The 23,688-nt window shown below is 43.6% G+C and overlaps 1 protein-coding gene across 5 annotated transcripts in view; it reads right to left on the bottom strand.

Moving 5' to 3' along the window:
• THSD4 (thrombospondin type 1 domain containing 4) overlaps window positions 1–23,688 on the bottom strand; it is a 630,092-nt gene that overhangs the window by 347,864 nt on the left and 258,540 nt on the right. For all 5 annotated transcript variants that reach the window (XM_043470952.1, XM_043470955.1, XM_043470954.1 and 2 more), the window contains one exon: window positions 1,883–2,019. In XM_043470952.1, the coding sequence (XP_043326887.1) occupies window positions 1,883–2,019 (137 nt within the window). The remainder of the gene's footprint in view (window positions 1–1,882; window positions 2,020–23,688) is intronic.

Genomic DNA, 23,688 nt, shown 5'->3' with positions numbered 1-23,688 from the left:
TATGTGGGCATAAGTGAACATAATACTAGGAAAAGCCAGCCTGCTTTACTAAGTGCCGGAACTGATAATGAGAACCATATGTGTATTAGCTCATGACTCTTCACTACAACGCAGGAGGCAGGTACCGTCCTCCTCGTGTTGTAGGTGATGTAGGGGCACAGAGAGCTCATGGAACTTGTGCAAGTTTACACAGTCATTGATGGAAGAAGTAGGATTTGAATCCAAGCAGTCTGACTTCAGAGGGCATGTTTTTAACCACTACACTATAACATCTCCCAGCAGTGTGCACTTGTATTTAGGAAATTAAACAGTTGATTCAGGATCTGAAAGAAAAGCTAGGTTGCTATGAAGTGCATCATTTCAGGCTCAGTTAACATTTAGAAGAAGGGACTAGTTGAGTCGGAAATCACAAACTCTAATGGGACTTCCTTCAGTATTATCTGAAAACAATAAGGATAGAAGGGATGCATGAAACCCCGTGGTTTTTCCAAAGGAGTCGAAATTGGGGCCGCATGGGTCTCAGCCTGCAGTGTGCTCCCCACCATATTCCTTGCCTCTTTTGAACCCCATCTCAAAGCTTTGTGGGTTTCTTGTCTGTCCAAAGGCAACTTCACATGCACCAAATATCAAATGACAGGTTTTTCCTTTCTTTACTCACAATCTCAGACTATCCATGTTGTTGCTGAGTCCTTTCCAACTCTTTGCGACCCCATGGACTATAGCCCACCAGGCTCCTCTGTCCGTGGGATTTCCCAGGCAAGAATACTGGAGTGGGTTGCCATTACCTTCTCCCAGGGATTTTCCCAACAGAGGTATCGAACCTGTGTCTCCTGCATTACAGGCAAATTCTTTGCCTCTGAGCCATCTGAGAAGCCCCAGAATATTCATACTGCTTTGAAAAATTATTTTGTATTCTATTTAAAACCTCATTAAGAAAAAGACTGGAGAGGGAAGGAGGTGCTTATAAATCACACTTGAGTAGCTCTAATACTAAACAGTGCAGCAATTTACATTGAAAGTACAACACGAACTTTTAGATGTGATAGCCAAAGAGCTCTTCCTGTGATGAAACTTAGTCCTGCCTGTGATTGAATGTTAATTAAGACAGAATCATAGCCTGGGCTCCAAAAAGTCATTTACCTGCTAGAGTCAGACCTCCACTCTTACATTTATAGATGAAAGGAGGGTGGACGTTCAGGCCCCAATGGATATGACTGTGGAACTGGTGCCATCTCCTTTGGGGCGCCTGTTTTTAAGCAAATGGTGCTTTCTGTCAAAGGGTAGCATCCCACAAGGATTCTCTCCAGCCCAGAATGCAGGGCGGGGAGTTCTTGGAACAGACTTCAGAAGTCCAAGGAGGCTGAAAACTTCCTGCTGAAAGTACAACTTCGGCTATAAAGGCACTAGACCGCTTTCATTTGGAAGCCTGCCGCAGTTGGTGGGAGGCAAGATAAAATATGCCATGCCCTTAAAATGCCACCCTGATGACGCCAACCGCCTCTTGACTGATGCAGCAGTGCCCTCTTCATAACCTCCTTTTCAGAGGTAAGGAAGAAGCTCTGGATCCAACAAGGAAAGATCGCTGAGTTTCGTTATGACGCACATGATGTAAATATAAATCACTTAATAATAGAAATGCCAGAGTGAGACTTGGCAACTCCCAAAGATCAAAAACTCAGAGCAGAACAAACCGCCCTGTTTAATCCACTTCTCCCAGAGCTCAGGGTTCAGAGTTGGGGTGAGGGGTGGGTGGATGGGGGTGGGGGGGTGGACCACAGGTGATGGGGAGGAAGCATGCCACAGTCTGGCAAACAGCGCAGTTGGCAGGCACAGACCAAACACCCCGAGACCCACTGCAGATACCCCAGTCCGGGGCACTTACCTTGCACTGCCCGGACACACAGATGGCCGTGCCATTCTGGTCACAGGGGGTGCCATCAATGACCTTCTCAGCTTGCCGCACATAGAAGCGGTAGCCCATCGCCTGGCAGTTCAGCTCACACTTCCGGTTGCCCTTGACTACCAAAAACAACAAAAACCAATCAGCATCTTTTATCTTTCTGTATCTTTTTATCAAGATAAAATTCACATAACATAAAGTTAACCATCTTAACCAAAGCATGTATCTCAACGGTTTTTAGTATACTCACAACGTTTACAACCATTTCCACAAACTAACCTTAGAACATTTCCATCACCCCAGAAAGGAAATGCTGGACCTATTAGCTGTTACCCCAACCTCTCTCCTCCTCCCAAGACCTTGGGGGCCACCAAATCTATGTCTTGTCTCTATGGATGTGCCTATCCTCGGTCTCACAGTCACACACGTTTAAAATGCATTAAAGCTATTAGATCTCTCTGTATTTGATGGTAGAGAGAAGAGATTGCATCTTGATCTGCACACGTAGGAGAGATTTGATGCTGAGTGAATATCATAAAGGAATTCTTAAAGAATCTCAGAATACAAATAGGACTTCACTTTTAGGCATCCTCCCATCTTTAACAGTCTCAATTATATCATATAAATCAGTAATCACAGTGAGCACGCAATGTTTGTGTTCTGCTTTTTATTACTTAAAATCTATGCAGTTATACCATTTTATGTTCTTTTAAATGGCCCAAGTTTCCTGTAATAATTCCTCCATTATGAGACATTTAAGTGGTGTGCCCATCACCTTAGATTGAAGTCTAAAGTCCTTTCAAGAGCTGAACCTCACCTACCTTTATAGTCTCATTTCCTACTGTTCTATTTCCAACAAAGCACTTCCTCTGTGCCGCTGTTGATCACTGCTCCTCTGGCTTTGCCTACTTGACTAGCACCTGCTTCTACTTTGCTTTAGGTCCCAGGTCACCCTCTCCAGGAAGCCCTCCATGGATCCTGATCTGCCCTCTAAGTCCATGTATCACAGGCTGATCCGGTCTCCTCTACTATACGGTTCAACAGACATCATTTAAGGCATGGCTTTGAGGGACCACAGAGATGTGTCTGTCTTTTTTAACTAATTTATTTGTGGCTGCACAGTGTCTCTGTTGCTGTGTGAGGGCTTTCTCTAGCTGCAGTAAGCAGGGGTTACTCTTCCTTATGGTGCCTGGGCTTCTCATTGCGGTGGCTTCTCTTGTTGCAAAGCATGGGCTATAGGGCGTGCGGGCTTCGGTAGTTATAGCACATGGGCTCAGTAGTTGTGGCTCTTGGGCTCGAGAGGGCAGGCCCAGTAGCTGTGGTGCACAGGCTTAGCTGCTGCATATGGGATCTTCCCAGAGCAGGGATCGAACCCATGTCCTCCGTATTGGCAGGTGAATTCTGAACCATTGGGCCACTGGGGAGTCTGAGATGTGTCTGTCTTACTCACTTTTGTATCTTCAGCACTCAGCAGAGAGCTTGGGCACATGGCGAATGCTCAACAAATAACTGAGGAATAAAGGGAAGGACGTGTGCTCAGTTGTTCAGTCACGTCCAACTCTTTCGACCCCATGGACCGTAGCTCACCAGACTCCTCTGTACATGGGATTTTCCAGGAAAGAATACTGGAGTGGGTTGCCGTTTCCTTCTCCAGGGGATTTTCCCAGCTGAGGGATCGAACCTGGGTCTCCTGAATTGCAGGCAGTCTTCTGCATTGTAGGTGGATTCTTTACTGACTGAGCCACCAGCGAAGCCCCAAAGCGGGGGACAGAGAAAATAAATATTGGCCTTTGGAGGTGTTTTAATTTTTGTTTTTCCCTCCTCTCTCTCTACTAGATAGAAACCCCTACCTCAGAGTCTTTCTTTATATTTCTGTTACCTCACACAGAGCCTGCTGCTCAATAAATACTAAATCAATTACCGCTATGACTAATATTTTCAGAGCCATCTAGTTGCCTCCAAAATAAGAATGAGAAAAATGTTCAGGCAAGATATATTTCCATATCCAAGGGAGAGAGACATGCCAAGTACACACTGATTTTCTTTAACTGTTTTTGGAGACGAGACTAATGCGATGCTCAGCCATAGACAGCATGTTCCAGGGTCATGCCTTTGTCTGAAAATCTGATTACTGCACTGGATAATACTGACTTTTTCCTACACAATACAATACATCATATTTTCCCCAGTGTGGCTGCCTGACTGTCATAGCAATGAACTTCCTTCTACTCCAAAGCCATTGAAAACCGCTAACAGGAAATCTCAGGCAACCTATGGGACCACATGGATTAGGGAAGACTGAATCTTCTGTGCATTCTGAGCTCTATTGGAGAAGTCAAGAGACTTGATTTCCTACCCTAGCTGCCCAAAACCTATGAAGTGATCTTGGAAAAGTCAAAGATTACCAAAGACGGAAGCACTATGGGAATTATCTGAAACCAAACTGTCATGTTATAGATGAAACACACACACACACACACACACACACACACAAACACACACACACCAGGCCCAGGAAAGGAAGTGACAAGTTGGAGGGAAAACTAGTCTCCTACAACCTGCATTCTTCTGTCATATATCTATCCAGACCCCATTTCCTCTCTCCCAGCTCCTTACTTACTGAAGCTGTAGCAGGAACTATCCAAGTGAGTTGCATTTTGATGTAATAAAAGTGTTTATAAAGCAGCCTCACAGAGGGCAAGGGTTTTGAGTTCTGATTTCTCTGGGCTTCCTCCCAATTACTTCTATCATTAGGAATAGTATCATTGGCAGCCACAAGTTTATTCCTCAATATTGCAACCATACTACAGAAGAACTTTCTGAGAACAACAACAACAACAAAATGATGGTTAATCAGGAGACAATGACAGCAAATGGGCTACATAACTAGAGGGATAACCCAGAGGAATAACCTTAAGGAATGACCAGAGGAATGACCTTAAGTCTGGGTTTCTTCTACCTGTGGCCCAAACCAGCTAGGTCTACCCCTATGCCTATGTGGCTTAGGCAATGTCCCTGCCTCTCAGACTTGCAGAAGGAAAAAGGAGATCCTAGGAGACAGTTGAAACCTGGAGACAAGTGACTACTAAACAAAACTGCCCAGAATCCTGCTGCCTTAGCAATATTCCACGTAGAGCGTCTCATAAAATTACATAAGCCCTGGACTTCCCTGGTGTCCAGTGGTTAAGAATCCACCTGTCAATGCAGGGGACACGGGTTCAGTCCCTGGTCCAGAAAGATCTCACATGTCACGGGGCAACTAAGCTCTTTCACCACAACTACTGAGCCCTCGCTCTAGGGCCCAGAAGCCACAACTACTTAAGCCCACGTGTCCTAGAGTCTGTGTTCCACAATAAGAGAGGCCACCACAATGAGAAGCCTGAACACCACAACTAGAAAGTAGCCCCCACTCACTGCAACTAGAGAAAGCCCGCACACAGCAATGAAGACCCAGCACAGCCAAAAATAAATACATATTTTTTAAAATTACATAACCACTGACTTCTCCAGACCCTGCCCATACTCCCTAACCACTTTAAAATGCGACATAAAAATACATTTGCGGGGCTTCCGTTTGCATATCTATATGCAAAAAAAAAATGAAGTTGGACCCCTATCGTATACCATATATAAAAATTAACTCAAAATGGATCATCAACCTTAATGTAGGAGATAAAACTATAAAAAAAATCTTAGAAGAAAACATAGGCATAAAACTTCATGATCTTGGATTATGAAGCTCTTCCGCTTATTACAAATCTAAGCACATGAAAAGATGCTCAATATCATTAGTCATTAGCGAAATACAAATTGAAACCACAATGAGATACCACTTCACACATAGGAGGATGGCTGAAAAAAGAAAAAGACGATAAGAAACATTGGCAAGGATGTAGAGAAATCAGAACCCTCTTACGATGCTGACAGGACTGTAAAATGGAACAGTTTTCTTGGAATACATTTGGCAGTTCATCAGAATGTTGATTTACCATATGACCCAGCAATTTCACTTCTAAGTGTATAACAATGAGCAATGAAAACACACATCTTCACGAAAACTTGTACATGAAAATTCATAGAAATATTATTCATAATAGCTAATAAGTGGAAACAATCCAAATGTCCTTCCAGTGATAAATGGATAAAGAAAATGTGGTATATCCATACAGAAAATATTTGACAATAGATGGGGATGAAGTGGCACACACTGGTACATGCTACAACATATAAACCATGAAAACATTATGCTCAGTGAAAAAAGCCAGTCACAACAAGCACATATTGTATAATTACATTTATATATAATATTCAGAATAGGCAAACATACAGAGGTAGAAAGTAGATTAGTGGTTTGCAGCGATGGGAGGGAGGACAGAATGTGGAGCAACTATTAATGGATATGGACTTTCTTCTCGGGCAATGAAAGTGTCCTGAAATTATATTGAGGTGATGATAGCATGACTCCAAACATACTAAACACCAGTAACTTGTACTATTTAAACTGGTGACTTTTAAGGTAGGTGAGTTTTCTCTCAATAGAGCTGTTATTACTACTATTTTTTTTTTTTTTAAAGAAAAGTGGCAGCAGTTAGCTTCCTAGATCCCCAAGTGAAAGTCATTCAGTTGTGTCCAACTCTTTGTGACCTCATGGTCTATACAGTCCATGGCATTCTCCAGGCCAGAATATTGGAGTGGGTAGCCTTTCCCTTCTCCAAGGGCTCTTCCCAACCCAGGGATTGAAACCAGGTCTCCCACATTGCAGACGGTTTCTTTACCAATTCCCCAAGAAATCATCAAATAAATAACCAGAAAATTTCTTGATTGAAGGAGTCCACCAAGAGCCCGGACAAGGGTGCAAGGGGTGCTCAGATTACCTACTGCTACCATCCCGATCCAAGTCAGGGTTCCCCCAGCAGATGGGAGCACTGCCAGCTGGTAGCTAGAACTCACCCCCAGCCTAAGGAAGCCGCCTCCTCAACCTCCTTCCCTGGGGTAGCCCCTGTCCAATGATCGGTCTGTGTGGTTGTACAATGGCCCATTCTCCATTCTCAGTGTGGAGTAACTCTACAGGGCTAACCCAGCTCAGAGTTGTTCAATCCTACATCTTGTACCCCTCACAGAAGCTGTTCCTGAATCACTCCCTAAAAAACACTGGCCACAAATCTCTACCTGGGGATCGACATCCTGGAGCTCTGACCTATTACACTATGTGGCTCAGCTGTGAAGAGCATGCAGGCAGTTACACTGGAAGCACTGGTTATTAATCTAACAGAATTCCCACATAATTCCATCAAGAGTATGTGGGATGGGAAGTGTGTACACGTGGTGAGGTGGAGGACGAGGGCGATGAAAGAGGGCTACAATCCTCACCTTCAACAGAAAATCCTGAAACTGAAAAATCCAGAAGTAACAATATAAACATTATTTGGAGGTAAAAAAGAAAATTTCAAAGGAACAAATAAAATTGTTGAGGAGGAAAGAATAGTAGGGGATGGGCAAAGTTTGTAGAATTATTTGACTCTCTAAGATACATGCATGCAGATTAACTCAGATTAAACAATAAAATTAATTTTATAAAGAATGTGAAAACGAATTCCAACAATTTGGGTTCTGAGAAATGGAACTCTGTGCAGTTTTATCAGTGGTCCCTTCCATCTCTATTCAAAATTAGCACAAAACTGTAAAACTCCTTGCTGTCTTTTCAGGAACTCAGCGAAAGTGGGAGAGCAAAATGTTGCTTTCTAAGAAAGCAACATGCTGTGGAAGGTTCTAGATTTCATCCAGCTTTCCTACTACCAAGGTTTGCCTTAGCTTGGAGGGAGTAAGTAAGAGGGAGGCTCCTCAAAGTGGCAGGAGATGAGGTTCAAGCTTTGCGGACAAATGCACATTCCCTAGCCATCCGTTAAAGTAGAGAGAAAATTTCAGGTAAGAAGAGGAGAGATATTCTGTGAATAAATACATGAGGCTATTCCTGGAGAATGGATAGCATCTGTGCTTAGTTTTGGATCCATTCAAACTTCACAAGTTCACTCCAAGTTTAACACCGAGCCCTCATTTCCCAGGCTCAAGTTCCCTTTTTTTGGGTAGAATATACGATATCCCTGTTCAAGAAAAGCAGCCTCGTAAACGCAGCTCATAAAACTCAGACGTGGCAGGGTGCTTACCCAACACATGCTGATGAGTGAAGTGTAAACGAATTAGAAACATGTGGATGCAATGTCTTAACTGTGTATGCCAGGTTTAAATAAAATAAAAGGGGGTTTGCCCAAAGCCCTAGCAGTGGGCATGGATTTTGTAGCATTTGGATGGGGTGGAATAATCCAAGGACAGACAGAGCGAGTTATAGCCACACAGCCACGCCAGGTTTGACCTCTGTCGACTACATTATCTATGTGCTATTCCCCCTGTTTATGACACAGGATCTTCGAACTCTGCACTAGACACAGATGATTACTATTTAAACTGCTTTCCCGCAGACTATATTTTCCAGGACAAAGTTATGGAAAATAAGATGAGGAGAATGCTTCTAAGAGCCTAGACTCTTCTCTGGAATTAGAAAACTGTTCTGAAAAAGAAGAGAAGAGGGGCAAGACTGTCGAATTCTTAGCTTTTTCCTCTTCTGAAAAGGAAATAGTTTGGGGTGCATTCCAGTATAAAAACTTAGATGCGAAAGCATACGTCTCATCAATTATGTAATATCCCTAACCTTCTATCCCACTCTGTGACTATGTAACTAAAACTTTAGAAATTCACAAGCGGTACCCTAGTGAATCTTATTCAATTGTTAGTCTCTATAGGCTTGGAGATCTGGATTAGAAACAGTACACAAAATGTTTCTTAAGTCCTGAAAATTCATTGGCTTGATGTTCCAGAGATGTTAAATTCCTCTTAGCACTGCTCAGACTCACATGTATTTCTAGTAGGTAACACTTTAATGAGGTGGTTCTCAAACTTAACTGTATTCAGAATCACCTTGAAGTCACATTAAAACAGATTGATGGACACCACCCCTAGAGTTTCTGATTCATTAAGTCTGTAGTGGAGCCCCAGAATCTGCCTTTCTTTCTTTTTTAAAAATTAAGTCATTTATTTTCAGCTCTAATGGGTTTCCATTGCTGCACATAGGCTCTCTCTAGTTGTAGCGATGGGGGGCTACTCTGTAGCTGTGATGTGTGGGCTTCTTATCGTCGTGGCTTCTCTTATTGCAGAGCATGGGCTCCAGAGCTCCCAGGCTTTAATAGTTGCATCAAATGGGTTCAGTATTTGAGGCGCGCACACTGCAGCCCATGGGCCCCATGGCATGTGGAATCTGCCCACACTAGGAATCGAACCTGTGTCCTGTGCATTGGTAGGTGCATTCTTAACCACTGGACCACCAGGGAAGTCTGAGAATCTGCATTTCTAAGAGGGTCCCAGGTGACGCCAATGCTGCTAGTCCAGGAACCACATTTTGAGAACCACTGTTCTAACTGGTGCTATTGAACCCAGAGAGGGAAAGGAGCCCTACCCAGCAACCAGACCACTAGTTGTCACCCTGGGAATGCACTGCCAAAGCAGACACACAAAATGATGTTCAAAATCAAAGGTTTTATACATGCAAGCCAGCCAGTCGAGTCATGCAAGGATGAAGTTCCCTTCTGAGCTGGCAGGTACAGTCCACGCTGTGTAGGAAACAAAGAGGGAAAAGGAATTTCTCTTTTTTACCACCTGCATTTGTATCTGGCTGCCTAACCTCTTCCTGCCTTTCACAATTTTTTATGTCTACATTTTTTGTTGTTTTTAAGTCACTAAGTCGTGTCTGACTCTTTGCGACCTCGTGGACTGCAGCATGCCTGGCTTTCCTGCCCTTCACTATCTCCCTGAGTTTGCTCAAAGTCATGTCCACTGAGTCAGTGATGCCATCCAACCATCTCATCCTCTGTCACCCCCTTCTCCTCTTGCCCTCAATCTTTCCCAGCATCAGGGTCTTTTCCAGTGAGCTGGCTCTTCTCATCAGGGGGCCAAAGTATTGGAGCTTCAGCTCAGTCTCAGTTCTTCCAATGAATATTCAGGGTTGATTTCCTCTAGGATTGACTGGTTTGATCTTCTTGCTGTCCAAGGGACTCTCTAGAGTCTTGGCCAGCACCCCAGTGTCTACTGTTTACTGAGCACCTACTATGTGCCAGACCCTTCATATACATCAACTCGGCTAATCCTCACCTCTGGAGGATGAGGACACTGAGGCTCAGGGAGGCTGAGTGACCTGCACATCACTCACTGGAACCACACAGGGCCCATTCAAAGGGTGAAGAGACATCCTCCATGGTGGAAGTGGAGAATGAAGGGGGATGAGCCGAGATGAGGCTGCAGAGGCTGGCTGGCAGCCCACGGTGTACAAGACCATCATTCCTGCAGAAAGAACGAACACACTTGTCTCGAGTTCCACGAAGCAGCATGGCTAGCACCCCTTGTACTTTACTGGATAGCAGACCATGGCACAGCAGAAGCTTCCCATTTGGAGAAAGTTCCTAGACACATCATTTCACGGGAATTGGTTAAGCCAACTTTGTCCAAGTTACCCAACCTTTTCCTGAAATGTGTTCTTTTTTAGTCTCATGTAGATCCAAAGCCAGAAAAAGTGACCGAAAACAAATACTGTCATGGAAAAAACACCATGCTGTTCAAAACTCTTCAAGCCCTGTGACATGTAGCGCTACATCTTAGAACGTTACATTTAATATAAAAAAAAAAATGTGTGAAAGGGGTTCTGTCCATAGAAAGCCAGTTTGGCCAACTGTCAGGAAAGCAGCTTGACAGCGTCAACAGAAGTGGGAGGTCATAACTAGTATCTTAGGGGAAAATATAGATCTAATCTGATGGATGTGGATATTATTAATAAGACATAGTATATATTCACATCCTCCAGAAAAACGATGTGGCTGGAGCTCTTCTTGTTAAGGACTGAGGCTGTCAAGAGTTCTGAAAAAGAAGCTGGGGAAGGGAACTCTGGTACAAACTGTCATGCATATAAAAGCCTCAGAGGCTAGAGAAACTCAGAGAGAGAAGAAATGGTACCACCTTTGCAGGCCTCACCCAGAGAAGGGCAGCTTGACCTCCTACCACCTGCCATTATTATAATAAAAATTAGATATATGTATATATGTGTGTGTGTACATGTGTGGGTTTGCATGTGTGTAGTATGTATATATGTTGCATGTGTCTGGGTGTATGAATGCATGTATGCATATATTCAGGCTCCCCGGGTGGCTCTGTGGTAAAGAATTCGCCTGTCAATGCAGGAGATGCAAGTTCAATCCCTGGGTCAGGAAGATCCCCTAGAGGAGGACATGGCAACCACTCCAGTACACTTGCCTGGGAAATTCCGACAGAGAAGTCTGGCATGCTATAGTCCATGGAGCCGCAAAGAGTCAGAGAAGACTCAGCAACTGAGCACACATACACACACACATAAATTCATGTGTATTGTGTATTCATTACACATACATAGATGACTCATCGGAAAATACCCTGATGCTGGGAAAGATTGAGGGCAGGAGGAGAAGAGGGCAACAGAGGATGAGATGTTTGGATAGCACCACCAACTCAATGGACATGAGTTTGAGCAAACTCCGGGAGATAGTGAAGGACAGGGAGGCTTGGCATGCTGTAGTCCATGGAGTCACAAAGAGTCAGACGTGATTTAGTCATGTTGTGACTTAGTCATGTTGCTGCTTAATAACAATTTGTGTACTTATTTATGCATGTGTATTTTGTGCCAAATCAGGAGACATAAGAGACACGGGTTCAATCCCTGGGTTGGGAAGATCCCCTGGAGGAGGGCGTGGCCACCCATTGTAGAATTCTTGCCTGGAGAATCCCATGGACAGAGGAGCATGGCAGGCAACAGTTCATAGGGACTTAAAGAGTTGGACACTATTGAAGCAACTTAGCATGCAGACATTACATATTATGTGTGTAAGTGTGTAGATGAGTATATGTATACAGGTATGTGTTCATGTATATATGTGCATAGTAAGCACGCATAGACTGGGTTGGCCAAAAAGTTCTTTTGGGTTTTCCACATTACAGAAAAAGCTGAACAAACTTTTGACCAACCCTATATCTTTCAGAGTCTGTTCCACAGTGATAAGAACACAATATGAGCTGGTCCATAAGGTGGCAAAACTTACGGCATGAATGTGTGGGCAGATATATAGTAAATCCACATTCCTGAAAACCAAGCAGTGGTTCTAATGATGACTCTCTCTTTTAAACATTTAATAGCAGACATGGTAAGACACTAGAAAAAAAGATTTCAGGGGAAAGAAAGTTTTTGTGGCTTCAGGGAAAGAATGTTTTGTGTAACAAATTCTCAGAATTCAGGGGAAAACTTCAAGGAGCCCCAGGTAAGCTCAGACTCAGCTCTCCCTTCTGGCTCTTAATAAAACCCACTGAAGAATGACTTCATCCTGTTACCACTCTTCTTGTAGCCACTCCCTCAGAACATCTATATCCAGCCCCAACGATGGGGTTCAAGGACATGTTTTTCTACAAGTGGATCTTGCACTAACCATAGCCACTCTATTGCTCTCTTCACTGTTCTGGAAACACACCATGGGCATTTACACCTCTGTACCTCAATTTTTTGTTCATCTAACCAGAATACCCTGGACATTCCAATCTACATACACAAACCCTACCTCCAGCATATGGCTATAAAATACACAGACTTAAAAGTTGTGAGCAGTGCTTTGAAAGCAGTCTCCAGGGAACATGGAACAGGATGGACTCTGTCTAGGGAATCAGGAAAGGCTTTACCGAAGAAGTTACTTTTGAACTGAAATCTGAAGAATGAATTAGTTTTACAAGAGAGGGGATGGAGAGGAAGCCATCTCAAGCAGTGGGTCTCAGCCTGTGCAAAGGCCCTGTGGCACAAGGAGTAGAAAGAAGACCGGTGTGGCTGGAGAGGAGAGAGGATGGAGAGGTGACCCTTCTTTAAGCCCACAGTTCTTATGATCTCTCTGGATCAGGGCTGCCAGATAAAGTGCAGAATGCCCAGTCGAAACTTTCAGATGCACAATACATATTGTATAGGACATACTCATGCTAATACTTACATTAAAAAGTTATTTGTTTATTTGAAACTCAAATTTAACTGACAATCCTTATTTTTATTTGCTAGCGATCCTACTCTGAATGGGGCTTTCCTGGTGACTTAGTGGTAAAGAATCCGCCTGTAATGCAGGAGACCCAGAACACATGGGTTGGATCCCTGGGTCGGGAAGATCCTCTGGATGAGGGCATGGCAACCCACTCCAGTGTTCTTGCCTGAAGAATCCCATGGACAGAGGAGCCTGGTGGGCTGCAGTCCATGGGGCTGGAAAGAGTTGGACACAACCGAAGCAACTGAGAAGGCATGTTACTCTGAATACAACCAAAGGACATAGTTTCCTACATAACTCATTTGTATTCTTTACCACAACAGGTCTTTTTTAAAGCTGGCTTCATGTCTTTCCAGCTCTCATGACCCCAGTCAGAGAACCTCAGAGCAAGAAGAGTCCTAGAAATTGGCTAGTCTGACCTTGTAGCTCCACAGACAAGAACAGGAGGCTTAGAAAGGCTCCAGGGCTGCTCAAGGTCACAGATAAAGACCCCACTGAGGCTTCTTTCATGCCCTCCTGCTGTGCCTAGGACAGTGCTGAGCACATTACAAAAGAGCCTTTTGCTTCATTGAATTAACAAGCTCATTTACATGCCTCTGGACAGAGGGGGATGAATAGATATAATCCCAGACAGTCAGGGGCTTTCCAAACAAAATAAACAGCCAGCCAGCCAGCCAGAGCAGGGGCCACTTGCACATGCACAAACACATGGAGAGACACAAAGGACCCCAGCCAGTGGCTGCTTTGAACAGAGAGACTCCTGCCTTTTCCCGGAGACTCTACAAGAGCCAGGAACCCAGAGGGCGCTCCTCCTTGCTGGCTTGGTAAATTTACTCTTGCATGGTAGCCCATGGAATTGACATGGCAAGTGTAGAAAAGGATGCTTTTCTCCTTAAGACAGGAGCTGTGACACTAAAAGGACACACCAGCCAGCTAGTCTGTCTCTCGCAGGTCCGGTTATTTGCTCAGAGACTTTTTCAGGCCCTCTCTGCAGGCAGAACGCGTCGCAACCATCCGGAGAAAAAGGCAGGGGTGGGACCCTCAGCCACTATTTACCAAACGAATGCAGCCCTCCACATTCAAGTTGACTGAATGCAGGGGGATTATCCCTCTGAGTAAGCTGGGCTTTCATTCCTCCACGGGACTTGAAAAGACGTCAATCCATTCCCATCACAATCAAATGCAAGCATTTCACTTTCCCGAAGACAAACAAGGATTCGGACAAATGAGAAACGGAGGCTCCCTTGTGGAGGCATGAAAAGGGAATTCAGCAGCCCCGACTCCCTCTCAAAGAAAGCACCGGGAAGGATGTTCTGGCTGCGGCCACACAAAGCGTGGCATGAGCTCATCACGCCAGAACCTAATTGAAACTTCAGGCTGAAACAGTGTTTTGTGATATTTGGGGAAAGGATGGGCAAAGACAAAAAAGAAAAACAAAGGATGTGTACAGAAGAGGCATGAAAAGCAGCCCACTTCTTGACTGTTGGGACGATTTGGATGGTGGCCATTGAATTAAATGAGGTGCAGCCTTCCTTTCAATCTCAGACCTAAAGCCCTTTTGCAGAACTAGTTGCTGCCAGCATTATGGCTCCCTAGCCAAGGCCTTCAGGGCCCATTAGGACCTTCAAAATGCAATTGCATTTAAAGAAACACTGTAGAAAAGATGCTGGTTAGACCTTTAGACAAACCACCTAGCACTCGCGAATCCACTGAAAGGCACAAAGGGGAAAGGGAAGGAGCGTGGTTTCTGTACGCCCTGATCTAGGTTTGCATCGGAGTTCTGCCACTTACCAAGCTTGTGTCATTAGAATAACTATGTCTATGAACCTTGTTTTCCTCATTTGTTAAAATGGGTATGCTAATGCTTATCTCACAGTCTTGTCTGAGAATTAAGTAAGAGAATGCTTGTAAAAGCACAGGTGCAAATATATGACCACTTCCTTTCTTCTCCCCTGAAACTAGATGCCCAAGGAAGTGATGAAGTCTGCTTCTGGAAGCTTTATTAAGAACTGCAGACATGGAAATATACTTGATAGAAATGTGGCAACCCTTGGCGGTAAAAAGATGGGCTAGGAGGTAGTCCCTGCTAGTTTCAAGGCTTTATTAAAAGTATTCCCTTGTCGGTAGGTAGGTAATTGATGTTAGTCTGTCCCCAAAGCTCTGCCGAGCTGTCTGTTCTTTTAATTTTCTTTGATAATTGCCGAAGCAGCGAGGTCAAGTTAAAATATGTCCTGGAAGAGGAGTAGGGAGAATGGTTCCATGGTGTTTTGGCTGCACTTCAGGACTCCAGCTGCTCAGCAGCCAAACCTTGGGAACGCTGTTTAAGATCTCATTATTCTATTTTCTTTCTCTTTTATGGTTCTTGCAAATTGCCACCTGCAAGTTTCATTTTGTTATTAGGTCTGTATAGAAAGATCGTTTTCATCCTCCTTTTTTCTGAGAGTCTCCTGTGTTCTGAAAGGCCATCAGCTGCAGTTCAACCCCCAGCTACTGACAAACACAGGTCTTAGTGAGGAACTGGCTATCCTCTTCCTTCAGTAGAAGTTTCCATTGACAAGCATACTCTGGGTGTGTGTTAGTTGCTCAGTCGTGTCCAACTCTTTGTGACCCCATGGACTGTAGCCCACCAGGCTCCTCTGTCCATGGGATTCTCCAGGCAAGAATACTGGAGGGGGTTGCCATGCCCTTCTCCAGGGGATCTTCCCAACCCAGGGATCAAACCCAGGTCTCCCTCATTGCGGGCAGGTTCTTTACCGTCTGAGCCAGCAGGGAAGCCCAAGCATACTTTGTGTACCTCAGTGCAAAATGGGTGACAGACAGGGATGCCTGGAAAGAAGGTACCTCTCCCCAGGCTCCCAACAGTACACAGTCACAATCAGTATACCTTTGTGAGGATACTGGCTCTTCCTAGATTCAGTCCCCTACTTCACTTCGACTATGTAGCTATAGCCTGATGCTCTGAATTCCTCTGAATAGATTTATTTCTATTTTATTTTTAAGTCTTTATTTAATTTTTTACAATATTGCTTCTGTTTTATGATTTGGATTCTTGCCTGCGAGGCATGTGGGATCTTAGTTCCTTGACCAGGGACTGAACCCACACCCTGGCACTGGAAAACAAAGTCTTAGCCACTGGACCGCCAAGGAAGTCCCCCTTTGGATAGATTTATCCAGGCATAATTATGTTAAAAATTGGGAAAGATTGGGGGGGGGGCGTGGAAAAGCCAGGAAAAAAGAGAATTTTCTTTAAATGCTCAATAGGTTTGAGATAAAAGGATGTAACCTTTTTGCCTGAGTAATCCAGCCTATGGGACTTCTCTGGTGGCTCAGCGGTAAAAAAATCCACCTGCAGTGAAGGAGCTGCAGGAGACTAGGGGTCAGTCCTTGGGTCAGGAAGATTCCTGGAGGAGGAGATGGCAGCCCACTTCAGTATTCTTGCCTGGAAAATCCCATGGTCAGAGGAGCCTGGTGGGCTACAGTCCATGAGGTTGCACACGACTGAGTGACTACGCACACACACACAACAATCCAGTTTATTACCTACACTCCTCCTGAGTGTACTATGCAGATCAGGCTCCAAGAAAAGTTCCTGGATCATCCAACATAGTGAACTGCTCCTCAGGGCACTGTGACAAATGGGCAAGCACGCGTTTAGACCAAGGACATTCAAGGTCTTTCTCTTGGTTCAGAGTGCTGGAGGCCAGGGAAAGGTTATATGACAGAGCAGACATAGGGAGATGTGAGATGCAAAGTTGGATTCAATTCTGTAGACCTATGAAAGTCAAATCTTCCATAGATGTCTATGCAATCCAGACATCTTCCAATAGTTGTAACCATATTTCCAAGTCCTCTCTAATCTTTCCCCCTACTTTCCTTGCCTAGCTAAAGCCACACAGAGATTTCATGAAAATCAAATTAGATAACATACAGAACGAGGAAATGTAATATAAGTTCTTTTAAACCTTTGGTCTAGGTTCCACTGGGCCCATCCTGTTTGGTTTTTGATACTAGGTGCTCATGCTTAGCTGCTTCAGTTGTGTCTAACTCTTTGCCACCCTGTGGACTGTAGCCTGGCAGTCTCCCCTGTCCATGGGATTCTCCAGACAAGAATACTGAAATGGGTGGCCATTTCCTCCTCCAAGGGATCTTCCTGACCCAGGGATCAACCCTGAGTCCCCTGTAGCTCCTGCGTTGCAGGCGGTTTCTTGACTGCTGAGCCACTGGGGAAGCCCAAAAGGTATATTAAGAACCACCAAAAATAAACCAAGAAGAGCTGAATAACATAGTGACAAATGTTATTAGCACTTTTTGATTTGTATCCTTTCATCTGAAAATGCAGGGATTGTTCTGATATGTTGTTGATTCTGCTTATTATTTCATGCTTAGAACCAACATCTCAAACCCACTAGAATGGCTATTATCAAAAAAAAAAGAAAAGAAGGGTTAATTAAGATCGAAGAAACTGAAACCTTTGTGCACTGCTGCTGGGAATGTAAAACAGCACAGTTACAGCAGAAAACTGTATGGAAGTTCCTCCAAAAAGCACACATAAAATCTCCATATGATCTAACAATTCTGCTTCTGAGTACATACAGTTGATCCTTGAGCAAATGTGGCAGTTGGGGTGCTGACACCACTGCCCCCACCCACACAGCCAAAAAATCTGCACGTTGTTATCTCTCCCTCAAAACAAAAACACTGGTAACTGACACCCAAGGACAGGAAGCTGAAAGAGTTTGGATGGAATCAGTACTCCAACCTTAGTTCTTTTGATTGCACACATTTTGATCTCTAATCAAACACAAACTTTTCCCCACACTTAATTAATGTAAAATGAAAATTCAGGGACTATATTGAAAAAAATCTAAATTTGTGTACCTCCATGGTTCAAACTCATGTTGTTCAAGGGTCAACTGTATATCTAGAAGAAGTGAAAGCAAAGGTCTTGAAAAGTATTACACGCCCATGTTCACAGTGAGACAGGAAGGAGGGAGGCAGGGTACACCATTAAAAGAAGGACACAACAATTAGGAAGAACAGGAGACCACAGAACTGCTTAGAACTACTAGGCCCAAGATGGGGGAAGATTAGACTTCCAGTAGCCCTTGAGCCTCATTATACACTCATTGTAATACATTAGCATATGCTAACCAACACACCCACGGGCACCATGACAGTTCCAGGTCTGATCACAAAAGGCCAAAAAGTGGGAGGTGCCCCAACTCCTGGAAACACCCCTCTTCTCCAAGATAGAATATTCCTTCCACTCATTAGCCTATGAAACTACCCAGCCCACAAAAACGAACCACCCCCTCACCACCATCTCACCTTTGGAATCTGACTGCATTGCCTATGGAATGTGTATCTCTCACAGTGCCACCCTCACTTTCCAAATAGAGGACCCCAGCCCACGGTTCTTGCCTTCAGAGATGGCCCACACTCTGTCTATGGAGTGTGCCCCTCTCTAAATAAACCTGCTTCACTTTACTATGGCTTGCTCTTGAATTCTTTCCTGAGTGAAGTCAAGGATCGTCACTTGGTTGGCCCATCCCAGAGACTCACCAGAGACCTGGGACATGACTATCCTCTTATACCCCATTTTTTCATACAATAGCAGCAGCAAGAGCCAAAAGGTGGAAGCAACCCAAGTATCCATCAACAGATGAGTGAACAAACAAAACATGGCATACACTTCTAATACAGTATTTATTCAGCATGAAAAAGAAAGAAAATTCTGACACATGCTACAACACAGATGAACCTTCAGCCATTATGCTGCATAAAATAAGCCAGTTACAAGAAGACATTATATGATTCTGCTTATATGAGGTACCTAGAAAAATTAAATTCTTAGAGACAGAAAGTAGAATGGTGCTTGCAAGGGTTGGGGGGAGGGAAAAATGAGGAGCTATTATTTAATGGGACCAGGGTTTTAGATTTGCTAGAATAAAAGAGTTCTGGAGACTGGTTGCACAGCGATGTGAATGTACTTAACGTTACTTCATTGTATACTTTAAAGCGGTTTAGATGGCAAATGTTATGTGTCCATTTGTGCTCCTGCTCAGTCGTGTGTGACACTTTACGACCCTTTGGATTGTAGCTTGCTAGGCTCCTCTGCCCATGGGATTTTCCAAGCAAGAATACTGGAGTGGGTTGCCATTTCCTCCTCCAGGGGGATCCTCCTGACCCAGGGATGAATCCTGTTTCTCCTGCCCTACAGGTGGATTCTTTACCCTCTGAGCCATAGCGGGAGTCCTATTATGTATATTTTGCTACAAATCCGAAAAAAATCGAACTAGAGTCTTTACATTCAAAAGCCTGTCCCTCCCCTTATTATATTCCAAAGATCAAATCAACACTCTGATATGAAACTGTCTAAAATTGGTGGTCAAATTCCAACAGCTGGGATGATCTACCAGACTACTCTGCCCCACAGAGATTTTCCTTCTAGTCTCTGTCTTCCCCTCGTCAAATGAAGTGGGCATAAAAGAAGAGTTCAACACAGACAGCCTCTTGAAAGAGAATATATTCTGGGAGATGGAAAAATCAGCCATCCTTTGCAAGCAAAGATGACATTACTGACCCCAAACCAACAAAGCATGCGAGGATGCTGCGCTCACCATTACTAGAGACACATTTCCATCGCTTCACCTGCCTTCACCTACTCTTAAGAGCCTGGCACAGAGTGGGCACTCCATAGGGGTTTGGTGAGCAAATGAATGAACCACTTAAAGGCTAAGAGGGAATGAACCAAGCACTGTTTGATAAAAATGTAAGAACCCCTCAAGAGCGCTAAAAACACAAACTGATTGCCTCTTTCTGGACATATCCGAGGGATGATTTATGGGAAACAAGGTAAAAGAAGTTCTTGTTAAAGTCTCAGGTTTTACTGAGAATATGTGATATCCTGAACGCAGTTTTCATTTGCCTTCTGTGTATGTATGCAAGCCACAGAAGCAGTTAACTGTTGGTGGCCAAATAACAAATGTCTCTGCCCCTCCCTAGAGAGATTAAATAGCTCTGGGTCGAGAGAAAAAAAAAAGGAGATCAAAAGAAGATCCAGACATCCCGGCTGGCAGGCAGCAAGAGGTCCCCTGGCCAAGGGAGGGTAACCTTTGCTTGAACTTAGAGGAATGTGGAAAAGGGGTTCTGGGCTGAGAAGAAGATCTGTATGATGCTTCTCCTAGCTGTGCAGAGCAGGATTCTGAGCTGCATACCAGAAATTCCCTGACTTGACCATAAAATTTACTTCTAAGCCTTTGCTGTGTATACTTATAATTAACAAAAAAGAGGTCTTATTTTCTTTTTAAAAAATAATGGCATGTAAAATAAGTTTGGGGTGAAAGTGGTATCTTCATGTAATTGGTCCAATACTTTGGGGACAATAAGGAAGATACCCAGTGACATATTATTCATATGGACAGACCTATTCATCCCCCTCCTAGAATTTATTCTAAGACTAAAATCTAAAAGAGAACATATTACAATTTTCCTGAAAACATATTTGAATGAAATTTGAGTTCTTAAAAAAAAAAACCTCATTAGAAAAAAAGACTGGAGGAAATAAAACATTATCCCCATTACACCTAAGGCCATACTAACCCCCCATATAAGTCCTGATTCATAGTTACCACTTCCTTGGTTTGGAGGCAGTTTCACCAACCACAGCATCCTAAGCAGATCTGAAAATGCTTCCCTAACACCTGAGATCACCCAGACAACACAGTTCATCAAAAAGATCCGATTCTATAGGCACCCAGACAGGTTGTTTTTCTTTTTTAAAATGTTAATGAGTTATGCCTAGCAGCTAGCTTGCAGGGCACAGCTATTCAATTCTTCAAAAGGGTGATAAAAGCATGCTGCCCAAGTCCTCAGAAGCCGAAAACAAAATGCAAGCAAGCTGTGAAAACAACTTGACCCCCAGGCCCAGGGCTGCAAGGCAATTTCTAGGGCCCAGGAAAAAAATAAAACGCACAACAACAGAAAACCCTGAAACCTCGACTCCTCAAGTAGCGAGTACTATAAGGCAAATGCATGTTGATTAGAAGGCAAAGAGAACACTTTTCTGCCTCTGCTTTCCAAACACAAAGCTTAGAAAACAAAGGATTTTTGCCAAGTTCTCCCAAATTGAGAAGGAAATAACTGAGAAAGGCTTTCGTGGTTTTAAAAGCTTACCCTCTGAATTTGGAACCTAGGTAGTGTCCATATTTTCTCTTAAGATGTGTTATTTACTTAGAGATGGGAGTCTACATATTTCAGGGGTCCTCTCTGTGTCTCACTCCTAAGAAAGAAGCCCTCCCGTTTTGGAAAGGAGGAAGTTTGGGACAGTGCCCACCTGTCGAACTTCTCTTTCACGTGGTAACATCACCATCTGCTGGAAATTTAGATGTCTGCATTAAAGGCAGATAATGTTAGTTTTATTTTCCTATAACTCTAGGTCAAACTTACATTCACGCTTTCTCATAAAGAAGCACTGCCATTTTATTTCAAACATCTGGCTTCTTTCCTTATTTTTGAGGTCCCCAGTGGCCTTCATCCCTCTGGCATTTGCGGGACCTCCCTTAACCCTGGTTCACCCTCCTTCCCATGGTTTGCGCAAGTCTCCGTCATTCTTCCTTTAGAACTGTACATCCTCAAGCTAATCCAGAAACCCTGCTCTAAGGCTGGATATTGTTTACCTGGAGGTCAGGGGTTCCTGTCCAACCCCTCCCCCCAGACTGGCATTGCTTTGAACTATGATCTTAGCTGTTCACAGCACAAGCTCCTTTATTTGGCCAGGTAAACTGTTCAATAACCACCTGTTCTTTTATTTTAAAAATAAATAAACCCACAAACACTGGGGCAGTGAAGGCAAGGCTGTGGTTGCCATTCTCTGGTTTCTGGTGTCTCTAAGGCTCTTGCTTTTCTGTCTGTTCCTGTTGATTCCATCATGGCCAGGTACCCACCCAGGGGCTAGCCCCAGGAAATACAAGTGCATTTGCATGTGTACATGACTACTTTTCTGCCCTTTCTGTTTCTTCATTAGCATCTTTCCCTTCAGAATCAATTTCCTCCTCTTCCTTTCGTTTAGTCTCCATTCTGCCATTCCTTTCTTTAAAGTAAACCAACGTGCAATTCTATTTATAAATTATTGCTTCCTGGTATTAAACTCCTCGCCTGAACCTGAGCAGCTTTCTGGGCTTCCATCTCTTTGTTTGTACAGTAAGGAAATGGGACTGATCCCTTAAATCCATGCTATTTATGATGGTCAGAGGAGAAAGAGTCCCAGACAAGGAATGAAGCCATCTCCTTCAACAGCCTCACAAAGACAACAATCCTGAGAGTCAGATGTTGGCAAGCAAAGAAAACCTAGGTTAACCTTGTCCTCCTCTTAGGAATGGAGAGCTGGTGAAGGACAAGCTAGCTATGAGAACACCTGACTATAAGAAAACAGGATACACCCAAGAGGACTCCACATTCCTCCCTCTTCCTAAGAGAACTTAGAACTGTTGAGCAGAACAGAAATGTAAACTTCTCCCTGTCTTTCAAAACCATCTGCTACCAGAGAAGGAGAAAAGGAGATAAGCTAAGGAAAAACACCATCTCTCTCTCTCTCTCTCTCTCTCTCTCTCTCTCTCTCTCTCTCTCTCCACAGTTGCTTAATCCAGTGGGTGGGCGCCCTAAAAAATTTTGATTTCAGCAACTGGTTTAAAACATGTTATCTTCTTTCGCCTGAAAGAAAGAATTAGGTTTATTAAGCAGTGATTCACAATAAAAGGTCCATTAAAAATGATGCTTTAATTATAGCCAATATGTAAGCTTATTCCATTAAAAGTAAGAGCATAATGGAGTGGAACAGTGGATGTGGCAGGACTGAATTTGGGTGCCCAGCACTTTAGACATAAGATTACTGCGTGATGTCATTTTCCTACTCATGCCCTTACTTAGATTCAGTGTTCCTTGACAATGATGTCTTCTCATCCTAGTAGCCGATATAGAGATCCTCAGCAGGTGTTCAAGAAATGCTTGTCAAATTGAAATGGACTCATTTCAGAGCCCATTCTAGTGGTCCATCCACATATGGAGAACAGATGGCTAATGAACTATCTGTAAAGTCTGGTCCCTCATTCATCTAATGGGAGCTGTCCAGGTCTCCTTCATGAAGACTTCACAATAATTAGAATAGATGTCCCTTCCTCAACACACCTTATTTCCGCCCAATAGAAAATTATCACAATGTGTTGATACTGATAGAAACAGCCACTTTTGCCATCTGCTGGAAAGTTGTCATAGTAAATATCCAAATATCTCATCTTTTGAGTCAATAGAATCATAATAAAAATATGGAGAAAATCAGGGACTTCTCTGGTGGACTGGTGGTTAAAAACTTGCTTGCTCTGCAATGCAGATATGCAGATAACACCATCCTTATGGCAGAAAGTGAAGAAGAAATAAAGAGCCTCTTGATGAAAGTGGAAGAGGAGAGTGAAAAAGTTGGCTTAAAGCTCAACATTCAGAAAACTAAGATCATGGCATCCAGTCCTATTATTTCATGGCAAATAGATGGGGAAACAGTGGCTGACTTTATTTTTGGGGGCTGCAGATGGTGATTGCAGCAATGAAATTAAAAGGTGCTTGCTCCTTGGTAGGAAAGTTATGCATATTAAA

Source organism: Cervus canadensis, chromosome 6, assembly GCF_019320065.1.
Source record: "Cervus canadensis isolate Bull #8, Minnesota chromosome 6, ASM1932006v1, whole genome shotgun sequence".
In the NCBI taxonomy this organism is placed as follows: domain Eukaryota; kingdom Metazoa; phylum Chordata; class Mammalia; order Artiodactyla; family Cervidae; genus Cervus; species Cervus canadensis.
This window is presented reverse-complemented; position numbering and strand designations above follow the sequence as displayed.